The sequence below is a fragment of the Eutrigla gurnardus genome (genome assembly GCF_963514095.1).
Source record: "Eutrigla gurnardus genome assembly, chromosome: 1".
In the NCBI taxonomy this organism is placed as follows: Eukaryota; Metazoa; Chordata; class Actinopteri; order Perciformes; family Triglidae; genus Eutrigla; species Eutrigla gurnardus.
The window spans coordinates 10,852,488-10,869,571 of NC_139915.1; the positions used below are offsets into that span (position 1 = coordinate 10,852,488).

Genomic DNA, 17,084 nt, shown 5'->3' on the forward strand with positions numbered 1-17,084 from the left:
GACCAGTTTGTAGGATTTAGGAAAGTGTGTTGGCAGAAATGTAATATAGTATTCATAACTATGTTTTCATTAAACTGAGAATTGTTGTACTTTCATTAGCTTAGAATGAGCCCTTCATACATATACTATACATACTATAAAGTCCACCATGTTGCACCGCCATGCTTCTGCAGTAGCACACAACAGACAAACTAACCACTGGCTCTAGAGAGAGCCTTTCTTGTTTATCACCTTATTTCTTGGCACGCTTGGAAAAGGGAGGGGTTATTGGTGGAGGAGCCAGTTGGTAGCAATCTGCAACCTTACCACTCGATGTAACCACATAAACCCACTGCTTTTCCCATGTCTAACCATATGTGTGTTTATTCGTGTCTATTTGTGTGTTCAACAGGGTTCTCCTTGCTGAGTTGGAGCGGCATCAGGATGCATGGCCTTTTCTCACACCCGTCAACCAGAAATCAGTCCCTGGCTACAGGAAGGTCATCAAGAAACCGATGGACTTCTCCACTATCCGTGAGAAGCTTGTGAGCAGCCAGTAAGTTCCCATCACCTCTGTTTGTTCCTTCTCCACTGAAAGCCTTCAGGGCGTTTGCACACAATTTAAAGAAGTGAGAGTGGTGTTTTTCTCAGAAAAACACGTTTTTGTTACACCACAGTGTGCATTCTCACCTAAAGTGTTCTTTCTTTTTTTCAGGTATCAAAACCTGGAGACTTTCATCATTGATGTCAACTTGGTCTTTGATAACTGTGAAAAATTCAATGAAGACAATTCAGACATTGGCCGAGCTGGTCATAACATGAGGAAGTTCTTTGAGAAGCGCTGGACTGAGCTTCTGAAACAAACAAACTAAACGTCTGTTCAGATTCTCCCCATAAGCCCATTCAACTTTTCATACCGGAGCACCAGGTTTTACTTTTATTTTTATTTTCTGATGGAGAATGTGGTTTGGCAGAATGGACGAAGAAGTCAAATCCTTAATAAAGAACCCATGGTGTGCATAAGATGAGATCTCACCTTGAAAAAAATAAATAAGTCGTTACATAAGGTGCGCTGGATTTTATTACAACAGGGATAAAAGCCCCAAAGAGTCCCAGAGAAATGGGGTGTCGTAGTGCAATACCATTCCCTGTCTCAGAACACTGCACTGAATTAATCCTCAACTGTCACTGATGTGTCTGCGCTAGAAGACTTTCCACTACTTGTATATAGTCTTTTGTTATTTAATCGTATTATAGTGAATGTATTTAATTTTGTAATAATTATTTATGAATCAAGGTCCACTTCATTTTCTATGAAAAGGAAGAATCAGCTGAACTGCTTTGAATTAAAAAAAAAAAGGAATGTGTCTTTGTGTTATAATTTTTCTCCCAAATATCAAACAAAGCCAAGAAAAAAAAACTGTTTACACTGTTCAGTGCTTTGGGGCATCAGAGGACTGTATTCATTTGTTCAAACTGTAAAACTGCATTTATTTACAGGAACAGCAGAGGGGCAGTTAGACAATGGTGATTCATGTGTATATACTGTTTATTAATGTCAATATTATGTCTTGTTTGGAACGATGTGTAAAAATTGTTTAAGAATATTAAGATATTGTTTATGCCTTAGAATGATTGTAGCATTCTATTTTAGTGAACGTGATGAAAACATTATCATAAATATTGTTTGTACAGTATATACATATCCTCTGCAAACACTGTGGTATCCTTAATCTTGGTAGTGCCTACCCTTCCAACAGGGGCATGTAGGGGATGTTATTGTTTTTAGTTTTCTTTCTTATATCTTTTTTTTTTTTAAATATGATTTCAATCCAACAAGGCCTCCAAAGTTGGACAGTGATACAGAAATCATTCCTCACCATAGCAGAAAAAAAAGGAACAACAGGCATTCAGTTATGCTTCCATGATGCATTTCCTCGTAATCTGCCACAATACAGAGGACCTAAGGCCATTTGTAACCACTGTGTTGAACCTTGCTGTGTGTTGTGGCCTGATGGAGGCAGCTAGATTTTTTTGTACCTAAGTCAAGAGTACTTGAAGTTACTTTATTTAAGATATTGTGGAATAAAAGTATCATTCTTTTGTAGGAGCTTTATTTTTCACTAGTGTGTGGCACGGACCTATTAAAAGGATGTTTTTCAACGTAAATGACATCAACTTGTTTTATTTCAATTCTATCTTACAAATCCTGCTTTCGCAAAAGGTACTATGTGTGGATTAATCCCCCTTTTTCTCTCAAATAAGAAATGTATTTATGACCACAATCAGATAGCTACTGATCTGATTTCATTATATCATTATATCATAATATACTATATTTCATTATATAGTATATTGTTGCATTAGGGCTTGTTTTCTCAAGCTTAACAATCACATGTTCAAAAGGGTTTATCCAATCTCTTACTATCAAATAACTCCTGCAGTGCTAAAAAAAAAAAAAAAAAGGTAAAATAAACCAGAGTGTGCATTATAATGATGCAAATGCACAATTAAAGGTTATGAAGATGAATGACACAAACACATTAAATAGACCAAAATTTTTGGAGTTGTCAGAAAATATTAATTGAAGACAATTGGTGAAGAAGAGAGGCAGCTCACAAGAATATGGACATTTTAAAACATGGATGATCAAGATAGTTTTACACTCTTGACAATCTGATTTTCTCAAAGTGTGAGCAGATTGAAATGTGCTTGATTAGTCTCACAAATATCACTGGCAACAACAAAACATACATCAAGTGAGTTTTAGAGGGAGTATTTAGAGAAATGAAAGTAATACCAAGCCGGGCAGTTCTCCATTGTACTGTGTCATTTTATCTTGGTCAAAAAGAAAGTGAAATAGGACCGGGGAGAAAAGGTACTTTTCATTCAGAATTCCCCTGCCAGTTTTAACATGTAATCAGCATTTTAATGTTAATGCTGTAACTCGGTAACTTTGTCTGTAGCTGTTTGTTTGTCTGTCTGTCTGAAAAGTGCAAATACACATGGGGTACAATATGTCAAATTCATTATAAAAATAAAACTTGGGCAGTGATGAATTGTATATAACCACTGTGTTAAAATCCCATACATTTTTTTTTTACAAGAACTGGAATTTCAGAACTTCAGTTTCCAAATTACTTTAAATAGCCATTTTCACCCACTTAAAGTAATCAGCTGATAGTAATTTGTATTATTAATGTGAATCTGCAAAATAACTAAAATGAAAAATGAATTAAATGATGTGGAGTAAAAAGTAAACTATATCCCTGTTTTAGTGGAGTAGAATTATCAGAAAATTCAAGTATAAGTACTTCAGAACTGTACCTGTACAGTATTCTCCTTGTCCTGGCTTCAGAGCTGTTCATGTCCAGAGACATCCAGAGGGTGACGTTGCTGACGTCACGGTCATCTGTTTGATGCGGAAGTAAACAAGGTTCAAGCGAACGGACGACAGCACGACGGAGAAAGGTAACGTATGCTGCTGTAACTGTACGTAGCGGATGTTACCGTTACATTTTACGTACTGTACGAGTTCGCTTGTTGGGTTGTTTGGATAACAAAACCGCTGCTGAATAATACACGACTTAGTATCACAAAGTAGCCTTTCTATCAGAAGTAGAAAGTAGCCTCTCGGCTCTGCTGCACTGTTAGCTTACGTTAACGTAACGGTAAGTGTAACGTTAGCTAACGTTAAGTCTAAAACATTAGTTAAGTAGTTAAAAATGGGAGCGCTCATATGTTCCCCGGGTGTTCCCATGTGGCCGGGGAACATAGGAACTTAAAAAAATAAAAAACACTAAATACTAATACATATAATAATAAACAATAAATAAATCTCAATCTAAATAATGAAATGGAGAAAAAAATTAGGTGCATAAGACCCTTTTTGGGACAAAATATAGCCCTTTACGAGCTGTAATATTAAAGCAATTAACACATTAATGCAGCAATATTTAAATTCAGTTATACACATTAGACTGACATGAGCAGTATGACATAATATGTACTTTACTTGAGTGTATGCTAATACAACATGTATGTGATGTACACATTAATAATAGGCCAATTGAAACTCTGCATATTGACTACATTTACTTTTCTCATCCCCTCTATGTGAACTTTAGGACCGGCTCTCCAGATGACATCTCTGATTTGCACTTTACAAGACCATCGAGACGATGTCAACTGGTGTGTCTTCTCCGGCAAGCTGTTTGCCACATGTTCTGGGGACAAAACTCTCAGGGTATACTACACCCGGGACTTCTCGGAGCTGCCCTTCTCACCGCTGTCGGGACACGGATACAGCGTCCACTGCTGTTGCTTCAGCACCTGCGGACAGTTCCTTGCCTCATGTTCCACTGATGCGACCACGATGATTTGGTCCATGGCCACGGGTGAGATTGAGGCCGTCCTGGAGCATCCTGGCCGTAGTCCTGTGAGGATCTGTGCACTCTCTCCTGACTCTGCCCACCTGGTTTCCGGTGCATCTGATGGCACATTGGCTCTGTGGGATTTCCCCTCCAAACAGCTTCGCAGGTACATTTGATACAATTTTAAATATTTATGGAGCTGAAGCAATGGTCAATCATCAGAAAATGAATTGGCTAATCTAATGTATAACAAGGGTGTAGGTATGGTTTCATATTTTCTATGTTTTGACATTTTAAAGACTAAGTGATTGATAGATTAATTGGATAAATATATAGAAGATTAAATAAAGATAATCTGGTAATTACAGGCCCATTTATACAGATACACAGCAGAATACAAGCCTCTCACATGACTTGACAAAGGGAAGTGAAACCTCAGCAACTTGCGCTGTTTGCAGTCACACGACATTATTTGCACTGTGCTGACAGCATCCAGTTCCATGTGTTATTATTCTTGAACAATGGCAATAAAAGATGTGCCGGTGCTGATGCAGCTGCCGTTGGTTTTGTCTGTGAAGGACCGGGGCAGTGAATGACACGACAATGGTAGCCTGCTCCTTCAGCCCCTGCAGTCAGGTGTTCGTGACCGGCTCCACCTACGGAGACCTGCGTCTGTGGGACTTGAACATGAACCAGCTCTATGCAGAGAAAAATGCCCACGACCTGGGGGTCACCTGCTGCACCTTCGCTCCCAGAATCCTCAGTGGTGAGAACCGCTGCTGCGTGTTTATCAACTACTCCGCTCAGTCGTGTGTTTCTGGAAGCATTTGAGAGTAAAGAAAGCATAAAATATGAATTATATTTTTGGCAAGAATCCCACACATCTGATTATTAAAGTTTGCCAAAGATGCGTACAAAGGTATGACATTTTCCAGTTGAATGAATGAAACATATTATCATATAGGAGAGCAACAGTAAATATACATTGACATTTAATAATGTTCTCTAAATGACTGGAAATTAAAAACTATAAATGAATATGCAAATATTAAACTATGATCAAGAAAAAATAAGAGTCAACTTGAAAGATGAAGTTTGGTATCGCGTAATTTCTTTTGTCTCATTAGGTGGTCAGGTGGTGCAGTTTCGTCTGGCGTCCTGCGGGCAAGACAGTCACCTAAAGATCTGGGCTGTGAACAAGTTGACCTCTGGAGGTAAAGTGATGCATCTTCACATATCTTTGCATACTGGAAGATTTCTCTCTTTGTATGGTCCTTTCTGCCATAACTTCAACCTACAATACAATCAGCTAAGGTCGTAAACCTGCGTTATCCATGAACACTCGTCATGTGTTGCAAATATAGTTAACAACTGATAAAGTGCCACTGTACACTTTTCACAAGTTGAAATAAAGACTCTAAGACTTTTTATGTGCACACAAAAGGCTAATGCTAAATGTGTTCACAAATGTGTTCAAATCTGTGTAATGAGCACGTCTAAACCCGACAGGTGTGGCTTTTCAAGATGTTAAAAATTGCACGATTATTACACATTTTTTATCACCATGCCAACGCAGGACCCACACATTGCTTTATTGTGACCAGCCTAAGGTACACATGTGTTATAATCATGCTGTTTAATTAACATGTTGATATGCCACACCTCTCAGGTGGACACATTAGAAGTGTTCACTAACATGGTTTTGAAAAAATGTGTGCACACGTTTTGAGAGAAATTAGCCTTTTGTGTGCTTGGAAAAAATCTGAGATCTTTTATTTCAACTCATGAAATATGGGAGCAAAAACAGAAGTGTTGGATCTATTTTTTTCAGTGTGCGTGCCTTTACCAGGACAAATCACGCCAGATATAAATACATTTTATTTGAAAGAAATCCAGAGTAGCTGCCAGTCCAAGCCCCTTTTTCTGTGTTGTTCCATGCTGTTAAGTGTATATTTGCACAGATTTAGCATATTACATTTTATCTCAGTTTTTTTACATTCATCAGCTCCCCTTCTATTTTCTTTCTGTTATTACCGGCCCCCTTTGGGAAGCCTTGTTCTACTGATGTTTTTCTTTCTGTTAAGGGGGATATTTAACATGTGTGTGTGTGTAATTATAGCTGCTCCTCTCTCTCCTGTAGGCTATAAGATGCAGCTCCTGCACACATTAACTGGCCAGTCGGCTCCGGTCCTCTCCTGTGCGTACTCCTCAGATGGGCAGCTGCTTGTGTCTGGGTAGGTCTTTAAGAAGCCTGTTGGTGACTTTGGATGTTTTAGTCTCTTAATACAGGTTACATGTACTCGCATGTACATTTATGAATTTCCCAAGGTTGTTTTTAGATTGATTTTAGCCAGTATGTTCTTTTCATGCCAGTGGAGTGTATTATCACACAATAATACAACTCTGACAACTAGGCAGACAGAATGATCACTGTGACGTAAGTATTGTCTATTTCTGGTTTCAAATATATTTTCAACAACAGGCTGCCTTGAATGTAAAACAATATTTATAATTAATTAATAATAATACTATATTTTGTACATAAATTCCTTGAATCAATCTTGAATAGTAACTAATAATAAACTTTGAGAGTGCAGTACTTCAGTGGAACCACTGGAGGGAGACGTAGATCGCTTTATTCCTCAATGAGTGAATGGATCTGAACATGTACCAAATTCGATGTTTACAACGGATATTAGTCTTCATTTTTATGACTTTATTATCTTTTTATCATATTTTATTATTTCATTTGGCTTTCTCAGTCTGTGTTCTCTGTTGTGATACCTGTGTTGTTGATTTGTGTTTTTTTTTATAAATCTCTCTGAGCTGCATTTTATGTTCTATTTAAGGTTCTATAGGCATATTTCTATTATTAGAAATAATCATTTTATTTATTCACAGTATTGTTCACATATTTACAGTTTTACCTTTATGTTGTTTCAGCTCTGTGGACAAAACTGTCACCGTCTATGACGCTGTAAGTACTTACTAATTGTATGTACCGCTCCATTCATAACACAATGTTCATATCGTCTTTATGTCTTTTTGCAGAATAATGCAGTTCTGCTTTACACACTGAATCAGCACGAGAGGTAAACCATCTCTTATATTTGTAAGCATGAATTTGTCCAAATGTAAATACGTTAATTTCTCTCATTTTGCCAGACAGAATATCATGTATATAGTTGTGTGTTACATATTTATTCTATACTCTTATATGTTCTTTCACATATTTGTATCTTGACGTTGACTCTCATCATAGAGTTATCCTGGTTTTTCATGCCTCAAAGCACAAGAAGTTAAATTTTAATTTATAAACATATTTTAACAATATTATAAATGTGTTTTTGTGGTAAAACACGAACACATGTACACTCCACCACTTACACACCAAATATTGTTTGTGCAGAATTCCTAAGAGGTCTTTCACACAGTTTCTCTGGCAACTGGTGGTAACAAACATACACAAGCTCCGTCTGTCTTTAATAAACATATTTTTGAGGAAGATCCGCTACAAGATGCCCGGACCTGTTTTGTGTTTGCGATAAATGTACAAATATGATGAGGCATCACAGTGAGATATTTCCTGACTAGTTTTATTCGTTTTTAGGTTTTAACACACATTGTTCCGCTATAATCAAACATCAGCAGTAAATGTGAGTTTTCAACATTTGTCAACTCGTTTACAACAATATCTCGCCACAGACAGCATATTTTTAATAGATCGTGACCCAGTGTGGTCACAAAACAGCATTTATCATGTTTAGAAAAAAGGTAGGACCGCTATCACACTGTGTCTCTTTCCTCTTCACATAAACGTACACATAAGCGACAGCTGAATGATCACACTTATAAGCTATTTAAGACCAACCAGCCACCTGTGATTGAAAGGCTGAAAGCTCACTTCCTTTCACCGGGGCAAATGAAAGTCACTTTGGAAAAACACTTCATGAAGTAGAAGTAGACGAGCCAAGTTGAGAGAAAGTGGATAAATGGCAAAATAAAATAAATAAATCACATCACTTGACAAAATGCCTCCAGGAAACTCATTTGACTTCAGACCAAGTGATAATATAACAGTGTTGGGTTTGTGCATGCTTTTCTCTACATTCCCACTGGAGCTTGTTAAAGACATTGATTGAAGTCAACCAGCTTTTGTAGATGAACATATCTGAGCAATCCAGCTTAGGTTTCAGAGAGATTGTCCTCATTAACGTTGCTTTTACTTCCTTGAATCTAGTGAGGACTTCATTTTAACCCTTATTCAGATCTTTGGTGCAGCCTTTTGATGTGGTAAGCATCACTGAATTGGCCCGCTGGTGAAAATCATTTGCATATATGGCAAATAATTAGCTCTGATATTGAGCCTTACTGCCAACTTTTTCACCATGTAAGAGCCAAACTGCAGCCTCAGGGGCCTTACAGCTGCTACCAAACTCAGGACTAAGATTTGGGGTGTTTGGTTTCTGAATGCTTGACATGCTTGAATGGACCTGCTTGAGGATCCAATGCTCACAGAATCACTATTATCTTTAAAGTTACTACTTGCAACTTACTTTTACAGGTTCAATGTGCTTTTAAAAAGAAGCTTTCCATTTCCCCAGTCAGTCTCTCCCTTTGTCTAATCGATACGAGTGCAGTGGCCGTTCAAAACGTGCCTGTTCAGAATGGATGATGCTTGGCCTCTAGTGTTGCCATCTGCAGTTTTCTTTCTTAGTCCTCTCAGTGTTTTTTCTCTTATTTTAAAGGGAAGGTTACACCTCATTGTTAGCACAACCAGCATCAAGGTGATTACTGTCCTCTGCTGCAGGTATGTGACGGCATGTTCCTTCTCACCAAGTTCACCGCTAATTGCTACAGGATCTATGGATAAGACTGTGAACATCTGGAGGCTGGAGGATGGGTGCAGTGACCGTGGTGGGAAGCACACACACACACACACACACACACACACACACACACACACACACACACACACACACACACACACACACCAGCGGAGTAACATTTATATTTTGATGATAATTTACGTCTGTTTAGTATGTTTCTTTAGCATATTTAGAGTTGCTAGTACTTTTTATTTTGTCCGTGTGTTGAGATGTCATGTGAAAGAGTGCTTTCTTTTCTTTTAATTCCCCTAATCACCCCTCAATCTCAGGTTTGTAGAATGATTGCAGTGCATTTCTCATGTTTACAGTTACATATTCCTTTCTGTGTTCTAGAGGAGACTGATCTGACATCAAATGAAGGTAGGCAGGAATAATCATATACCTTACTGTATAGGATGCCATGCTGTAATCAGTTTTCAGCTTTTTGTCATAATTGGGAATGGCCGTGTGGTTACCACTGGGTGCAAAGTCTAAGTTTGGTCTGGCATGTCTGCCAGCAATATACACTATATTGCCAAGTATTCGCTCACCTGCCTTGACCCACATATGACGTGACATCCGATTCTTAATCCATAGGGTTTAATATGACGTTGGTCCACCCTTTGCAGCTATAACAGCTTCAACTCTTCTGGGAAGGGTTTCTACAAGGTTTAGGAGTGTGTTTATGGGATTTTTTGACCATTCTTCCAGAAGCGTATTTGTGAGGTCATATACTGATGTTGGACGGGAAGGCCTGGCTCTCAGTCTCTGCTCTAATTCATCCCAAAGGTGTTCTATCGGGTTGAGGTCAGGACTCTGTGCAGGCCAGTCAAGTTAATCCACACCAAACTCTCTCCTCCATGTCTTTATGGACCTTGCTTTGTGCACTGGTGCACAGTCATGTTGGAACAGGAAGGGGCCGTCCCCAAACTGTTCCCACAAAGTTGGGAGCCTGGAATTGTCCAACATCTTCTTGGTTTGCTGAAGCATTCAGAGTTCCTTTCACTGGAACTAAGGGGCCAAGCCCAGCTCCTGAAAAACAACCCCACACCATAATCCCCCCTCCACCAAACTTTACACGTGGTCCAATGCAGTCAGACAAGTACTGTTCTCCTGGCAACCGCCAAACCCAGACTCGTCCATCAGATTGCCCGATGGAGAAGCGTGATTCGTCACTCCAGAGAAAGTGCTTTACACCACTGCATCCGACGCTTTGCGTTGCACTTGCTGATGTATGGCTTGGATGCAGCTGCTCGGCCATGGAAACCCATTCCATAAAGCTCTCTACGCTGTTCTTGAGCTAATCTGAAGGCCACATGAAGTTTGGAGGTCTGTAGCGATTGACTCTGCAGAAAGTTGTCGACCTCTGTGCACTATGTGCCTCGGCATCTGCTGACCCCTGCTCCGTCATTTTACATGGCCTACCACTTCTTGGCTGAGTTGCTGTTGTTTCCAATCGCTTCTACTTTGTTCTAATCCCACTTAGAGTTGACTGTGGAATATTTAGGAGTGAGGACATTTCACGACTGGACCCGTTGCACAGGTGGCATCCTATCACAGTACCACGCTGGAATTCACTGAGCTCCTGAGAGCGACCCATTCTTTCACAAATGTTTGTACAAACAGTCTGCATGCCTAGGTGCTTGCTTTTATACACATGTGGCCATGGAAATGATTGGAACACCTGATTTCAATTATTTGGATGGGTGAGTGAATACTTTTGGCAATATAGCTCCTTTTAGTTTCATCTTGTGTCAATGAAACCTCCAGACATTTATTTATGTCTTTACACAAGCTGTGCTAGCCACAACCTCCCAATCAATCAGTCAGCAGGATTCCAGGGGACGGTTGCATGGAGAACAATTTTTCAAAAGGTGCTGCAGACGACAGGGACTGAGCGTCTGGCTTTGACTCACCCTCTCAGAGACAACCTCAGCGGGCCGATACAGGCTGCTGGTCAGCGATTGGTCGGAGGGGGATGTGTCTGCGTGGCTAGTGGAGGAAGGCCTCGAGGGATTGGTCGACAAATTCAGGGCCAACAACATAGATGGGACAGAGCTGCTCAGTCTCACCAAGGAAACACTGGCGTCAGAGCTGCACATAGGTGAGGAAAACACACATCACACATTGCTCAGCGGGTGCAATGCCACTTCCTCAACCCCTCGTTCTCTCAAGTCCTAATGCTTGATGATTTTGCCTGAAATGTATGAGTATAAACCCACTTTTAAGAGCATTACTCCTGCTCTCCTGTGAGAATGAACATGGAGGTGTGTGGATTAGGATGTTTTCTTACCTATATACATGGATAAAGGGCGGCATATTAAATTAAAGTAAGGCTGAAGGAATGAGTGAATGTCGATGGGGGGTTTAGTCAGCAAGATTACATAATATTAGGCTGCACAGCAAAATTACTCAGCTTTGGGGCTTCAGCAGTTCTGACTTTAATCTGGAGCACTTCATCAGTTACATAACTCAATCCCCAAAACCGTATTTCCCACAAGGTAGAAAGTGGATTTACACCTAAACCATGTCTGTCTGACACAAGGAACTTCTTTGTTTATCGGACTTTATCAGGTGTATTATTTGCTAGTTTTTACTGCAAGATTTGCATCCACAAGCCTAAATTAGGAAAGCTGCGTTGTCGATGTCAGTCTACCAGCACGGCCGGTATTCGTCATGTAGTTGTCAGCAAATGTTTGTTGTATTGCCATGCCGTCATTCCCATCCCACTGTGGCTGTCAATCACCCCTCAGTTTACACAGCTCCAGTGCGGCGACAGCTTGCGCTAACATTGTTCTGTTTTTAGTAACGTTGGCATGAATACCACCTTCTTAGCAGGGCTAACTTGGAGAACGGCACTGAGTAGCAACATGTTTTATCTGCTGCAATGAAAGACAGAGGAACGGGCATATCTTTCAAAGGTGGGAGTGAAATCAATAAGTGTGCTTTCCTTCTAAAGAGGCAGCACAACAAAATGAAACGCGGCGTACCAGTAAGATTATCAGGGAGTCTGTAAAGTGCTTTGTGTTCAGCTGCAGTTTAACTCTTTATTTTATGAGATCATTCGTTTTTATCAATTTCAATTTGATCTGCTTGTAATTTCCCCGGCAGTCAGGTTCAGCAACACAACGTTACTGAAACAACAGTGTCAACACTCCAATGCACTCGAGTGCCTGCTCAGTGTTTAACTTTGAATTGGACAGACAGTCAGCAGACATGTTCTGCTCCCACCATGTTCTCTCTCACCCACGCTCACATTTGCCATCCAAGAGTGAAAAGTGTTAAAGCAGGAATAACAAATGCTCCAAACCATGATATTGATATTATTTCATACAGTGTGTTCGTGTTCGGGTCAGTTTGGATCGTTCCTCTCAAAGCTCCAGTGGTTTCTATTTTAGAAAGAGAGCACTCAAACTTTTTTCTTCTGTCTTCTTTCCTTATTTATCTACATGTAGATTCAGTAGGCTTGCGCAGTAAACTCTTAAGGAAGGTGGAAGAGCTGAAGAGCGAGTCAGTGTGTTCAGGCATTCCTGATGAGTTCTTGTGTCCAATCACGCGAGAGCTGATGAAGGAACCGGTCATTGCTGCCGGTAAGTGAAGATAAGACTTTTCCCGCATAATGACGTTAGATTCACCTCATCTGACTCCAAAGTTACCTGTTTTTTCAACATTTTCCAACAGATGGATACTCGTATGAAAGAGAGGCCATAGATAGCTGGGTCAACACTAAGAACCGCTCCAGTCCCATGACCAACCTCCCCTTACTGACGACCCTGCTCACCCCTAATCACACCCTGAAGATGGCCATCGGCCGTTGGAAGACCAGCCACTAGCATCTGAAAGACCTCTGTCACACTTTGCCCTAAATATAGATTGATATATTGATTTAGTTCCATATGAGGGGTCTGCACACTGCGGGAGCTTCTTTGTTGGCATTCATTTCTAAAGCTGCTAAATGTATGTTCGGTTTATTGAGTTTTAAAGCCTCAAAAACACATTAAGTAGATACAGAGCAATACGAGCAGCCCCTTGTGGCCGAAAGTTTAAAGCAATTATAATTCATATTCTTGTAATAACAAAGCTTATTAGCTTATAGCTTTTCATATTGTATATATTGTTTTCAGCAACAACAACAACAACAAAAACCACTCCACTGAGGAGCATTTGGAAACTAAAGATATTTCCCACAAGAGGTGGTAGAGAACGAAAAAAGAGCTAAAGGAGAGTAAATATTAGACATTCATCAAAGACTAATGTTTCCCAGTAACTGCTGTATGTGTAAATAAGCAAGTTTATATCAACTTAAAGGGAACGATGTTTTAATGCTGTCCTCACAACGCTGTTCCCCAATGATGCCAAGTGGCCAAAACATCAGCAATCGAGTTTTGTTTGTTTTGGCTGATAATGGCCAGAAAACAAAAAAGTTCTTCATTAGTGCTGAACTACGTAACAATAATAACATTATAGACTAACAACACTGCAGGCCCCTACTTAGACCCCTGGCCACAGTAGTTAAAGGTTTGCTTCCCTGTGCAAGCAAACCTCCAGCATCTAATGAAATACCGACATTAATGACTTTTTCGCGAAACTCAGAAATTGCAATGGCCACATTTTATACAAGTAGTTTATTTTGATGGCGTGGAAAGTCTTAAGCTTAGGCAACATTTTTATGGATTATACTGTGAAATAAATAGATGTAGAAATGTAGTCCTCCATTAATTATAATTTTTATTCTACCACAATAATAATGTGGTAACATTCTGTAATCCATAGTATGACTCTGAAAAGGGTATATAACAACTATGGACATACAGCAATGTACAAAGACTCTTAAGATTTTCTATCTGCCACAGTTGCTTGTGTAAATATCTCTCTCTCTTTCTCTCTGTCCAAATAAACCAATAAACACTTCATATGAATATCCTCTCTGCTATGTAAAAATAAATAACATGTACTGTGAATCTCGAAGCAGTCAATTCATATATTATGACAAGAGGTTTCCAACAATGTCATGTGCCGCTCTTTCTTTTTTCTTTCTTTTTTTTTATCAAACGTACCAAGAAAAAGAATCTCAAGCAAACAAATGAATTTCTCTCGAAGCCTGTAATGCTGACAGAGAAACACTTACAGGGAAATATATAATCTGCATATATAGTGTACACCGTACAAATATAAATGTTTTTTCGAAGACACTTAACGATAGAAATGGTCATATCCTGCAACTAATAGCATGAGGTTCCTTTTAATATATTCGTGCACAAAGCTTTCTCTGACTTCTACATTTGTTATAATAAATTAAAAGTTGAGACAATATACTACTTTTTTTTGTAAATCCCTACTTAAGGTATGTCTGGTTTTCTGGAATACACTTGTGTAGCTGTAGACATGTAAGCAAAAGCATAGTAGCCTGAGTTGAACACTGGTTCTAGATTGTAAATGCAGTGCGGCAGCATAACTCTACAAAACAGGCTCAGGGAAGGGAGCTGTTCTCAAAGCAGTCTCCCTTGCTACCTTATTTGGGACAGAGTTTGTTGAAAACGGCCTGCACCTGTGCTTTGATAAAGTATATTCACACGTTGGACTCTATAAATGAGCGCTTGGGTTTGATGGGAGCCATGTGCAGAGCCGGGTTGTCTCTGGTTAGGCTCGCCTGTCTGTGCCTCCCTTCAGGAAAGCGTAGCTGGGACGATGCGGTGCCTCTGGCCTCTCGCTGGTGGAGCCGCTCTCCAAACTCCCGGTGATGCTGGCTGTTGGCCTGACTTCCAGAGAGCTGCTCCTGGAATGAAGCGCGCTTGAACTCATTGTTCAACCCTTGAAACTCCATTACTGACATACTGAAACTCTCCACCCCTCCTCCCTGTCGGCTGAGGCAGGTCTGCTGGCCCTGCACTCGCACTGATTTGTCCATTACCCCCATGAAGGGCCGGGGCTTTAGCTCTGGTTTTGACTTGAAGCTCCCGCTGCTCTTGATGGGGCATGGGGTGTCCGGCACCTGCTGCCTGCCGCCGTCTGACAGGTTCCCACTGGAGGCCTGACTGGAGCTGGAGCCCCTTGAGCCTGCTGTTCCTCCTCCCTCCCTCCTAACCTCCATACCAGAGCCCAGAGCAAGAGCCAGGCCATCCAGAGCCACGGAGTGGGTGGAGAGTCTCTCAGAGCCCCTGGAGAAGCTGGAGGAGCGGGGCTGGTACATCTGGAGAGGCCCAGGAGGGGAGGAGCTGTTGGGGGACATTGGGTGATAGAGCTCAGTGGGGCTGTGTCCAGAGTGTTCATTAGCTAATCCATGGCCGATGTCAATACCGGGCACCGGTGCAGGCCTCAGGGAGGTGGAGATATGTCTGCCTGGCAGAGGACTAGAGGGGCCGCACAGAGAGAGAGGCCTGCCCCCAACTCTGCTCCCTGACTGGAGGGAGTGGCAGTGGTGATGAGTCCTGCTGAGTCCCTGGTTCTGGGTCTGCCTGTTGATCGCAGGAACAGGCTCGGGCAAGTCCACAAACAGCTGGTTCGGCACATATTCCTCTTGAGGGAAACACGGCGACTGATCGGTTAAACCGAAGGCCACGCCTCCAGGGAGAGTCCTGTTTGGAGCGTAGGGATTCAGAAGCCAAAAGTCAGGACTTTTCCCACACGGCAGGCTCACCTCCTCAGCATCCTCCTTCTCCTCCTCCTTCTCTGCATCGGTCTGCTCCGAGGGGACTCGCCGCTCTAGACTTCCCTGCGAGTAGACGTCTGCCTCCTCCTCTGTGGCTTGATGGTGGTGCGTGTGTGGGTCCCTGTTGTAACCCTGTGCCACGTTGTTGCCCATTGCCTTCTGATGATGTTTGCATTCCTCCTCTACGCGTAACAGCAGGCGTCGGATCTCCCGATTGGACGGGGAGAGCCGCGCTGCTTCGTTGAGGTCTGCCAGCGCTGCAGCAAACTGCCTGGGGAGGAAAGGAACAAAGTATTTGAAAATACTTCATGTACAGTACCACAGAGACGTAGCATACCAGGGAGTTGCTGATTCTCACAAGAGTTACTTTCCATTGTGCAAACTGATACCGCTGTGAAATAACACACTTTATATTTAATATGGCTGTACCTGCTACTCCTCTTGGCACGTGCTCGGGCATAATACGCTTCATAAGACCTGGGTTTGATTTCCAGGGCTTTTGTTGCAAACTCCTCAGCTATCCCAAAATCCTGTGTTTTCAAATAGAAAAAGTGCATTTAATATTTGAATTTCAATTTAAATCCGGAATACAGCACAGAAACAAACAAAGCCACTGTGTGATCAGCTTTGATTTTAAGTGTCTAGACTTGAAAGTGTTTGTTTTGCAGAAATCGTCAGAGAAAAAAAATAATAAATAGTGTTTGTGTTTGCATCTTCGTAATATGGATCCGAAGATCGAAGCCTGTTTAATGGAACACTGCAATCCTTTTTATTGACCAGCGACAAAAAAAAAGAGGAACAGGCAGAAAGCTGCTTGTTTTTTCGCCGGTTTATTACGGCTCTCATCACCACTCTCAGGTGAATATTTAATAACATGAACACGATTGTGATATTCTGTCCTTGAGGGAGAGTGAGGTCATTGAGCCTTGAATGTGAGATTGGGAAACATTGCTGTTGAATGTTTAATGATGATATCATGTTGTCCCTCTGCCGGCCCTTACTGCCTGCATTCTGATATAATAAGTGGATTCAGCCGCTCCACTGTAAATAACTCCCTGTTGAGACACAGAGAAAGAGAGTGCGCTCGGTCTGCCAGGGAGTGACCTTATCACATCACATTATCTGCTCCATTATTCATCGTCCACACTGACCCGAAGGATGGCGTTTTTACACAGTCTGTTAGGACGTCTGTCATCACCAGGGTGGGTCCCAACC

The 17,084-nt window shown here is 41.1% G+C and overlaps 3 protein-coding genes across 18 annotated transcripts in view; 2 read left to right on the forward strand and 1 right to left on the reverse strand.

Annotated features, from left to right (window-relative positions):
- The window catches only part of baz2ba (bromodomain adjacent to zinc finger domain, 2Ba), a 62,489-nt gene extending 60,341 nt beyond the window's left edge, over positions 1 to 2,148 (forward strand). For all 15 annotated transcript variants that reach the window (XM_084014447.1, XM_084014435.1, XM_084014442.1 and 12 more), the window contains 2 exons: positions 392 to 535; positions 695 to 2,148. In XM_084014447.1, the coding sequence (XP_083870573.1) occupies positions 392 to 535; positions 695 to 851 (301 nt within the window). In that variant the 3' untranslated portion in view covers positions 852 to 2,148. The remainder of the gene's footprint in view (positions 1 to 391; positions 536 to 694) is intronic.
- Positions 2,149 to 3,328: 1,180 nt separating this feature from the next.
- wdsub1 (WD repeat, sterile alpha motif and U-box domain containing 1) lies at positions 3,329 to 14,368 on the forward strand. Of its 2 annotated transcripts, none has more exons than XM_084014769.1 (12): positions 3,329 to 3,450; positions 4,107 to 4,518; positions 4,931 to 5,118; positions 5,480 to 5,566; positions 6,493 to 6,586; positions 7,296 to 7,329; positions 7,404 to 7,444; positions 9,163 to 9,269; positions 9,575 to 9,601; positions 11,145 to 11,324; positions 12,676 to 12,810; positions 12,902 to 14,368. In XM_084014769.1, exons 2-12 carry the CDS (start codon positions 4,121 to 4,123, stop codon positions 13,051 to 13,053), a joined length of 1,443 nt encoding a protein of 480 aa, XP_083870895.1. In that variant the 5' UTR covers positions 3,329 to 3,450; positions 4,107 to 4,120; the 3' UTR covers positions 13,054 to 14,368. The 2 variants fall into 2 exon arrangements, with proteins under 2 accessions (XP_083870895.1, XP_083870896.1); XM_084014770.1 differs by having other exon boundaries at positions 9,163 to 9,266.
- Positions 14,369 to 14,501: 133 nt separating this feature from the next.
- The window catches only part of LOC311016696 (protein TANC1-like), a 30,301-nt gene continuing 27,718 nt past the window's right edge, over positions 14,502 to 17,084 (reverse strand). The window contains exons 27-28 of the mRNA XM_084014578.1: positions 16,299 to 16,399; positions 14,502 to 16,140 (exon numbers count right to left, since the gene is read on the reverse strand). Coding sequence (XP_083870704.1) covers positions 14,790 to 16,140; positions 16,299 to 16,399 — 1,452 coding nt within the window. The 3' untranslated portion in view covers positions 14,502 to 14,789. The remainder of the gene's footprint in view (positions 16,141 to 16,298; positions 16,400 to 17,084) is intronic.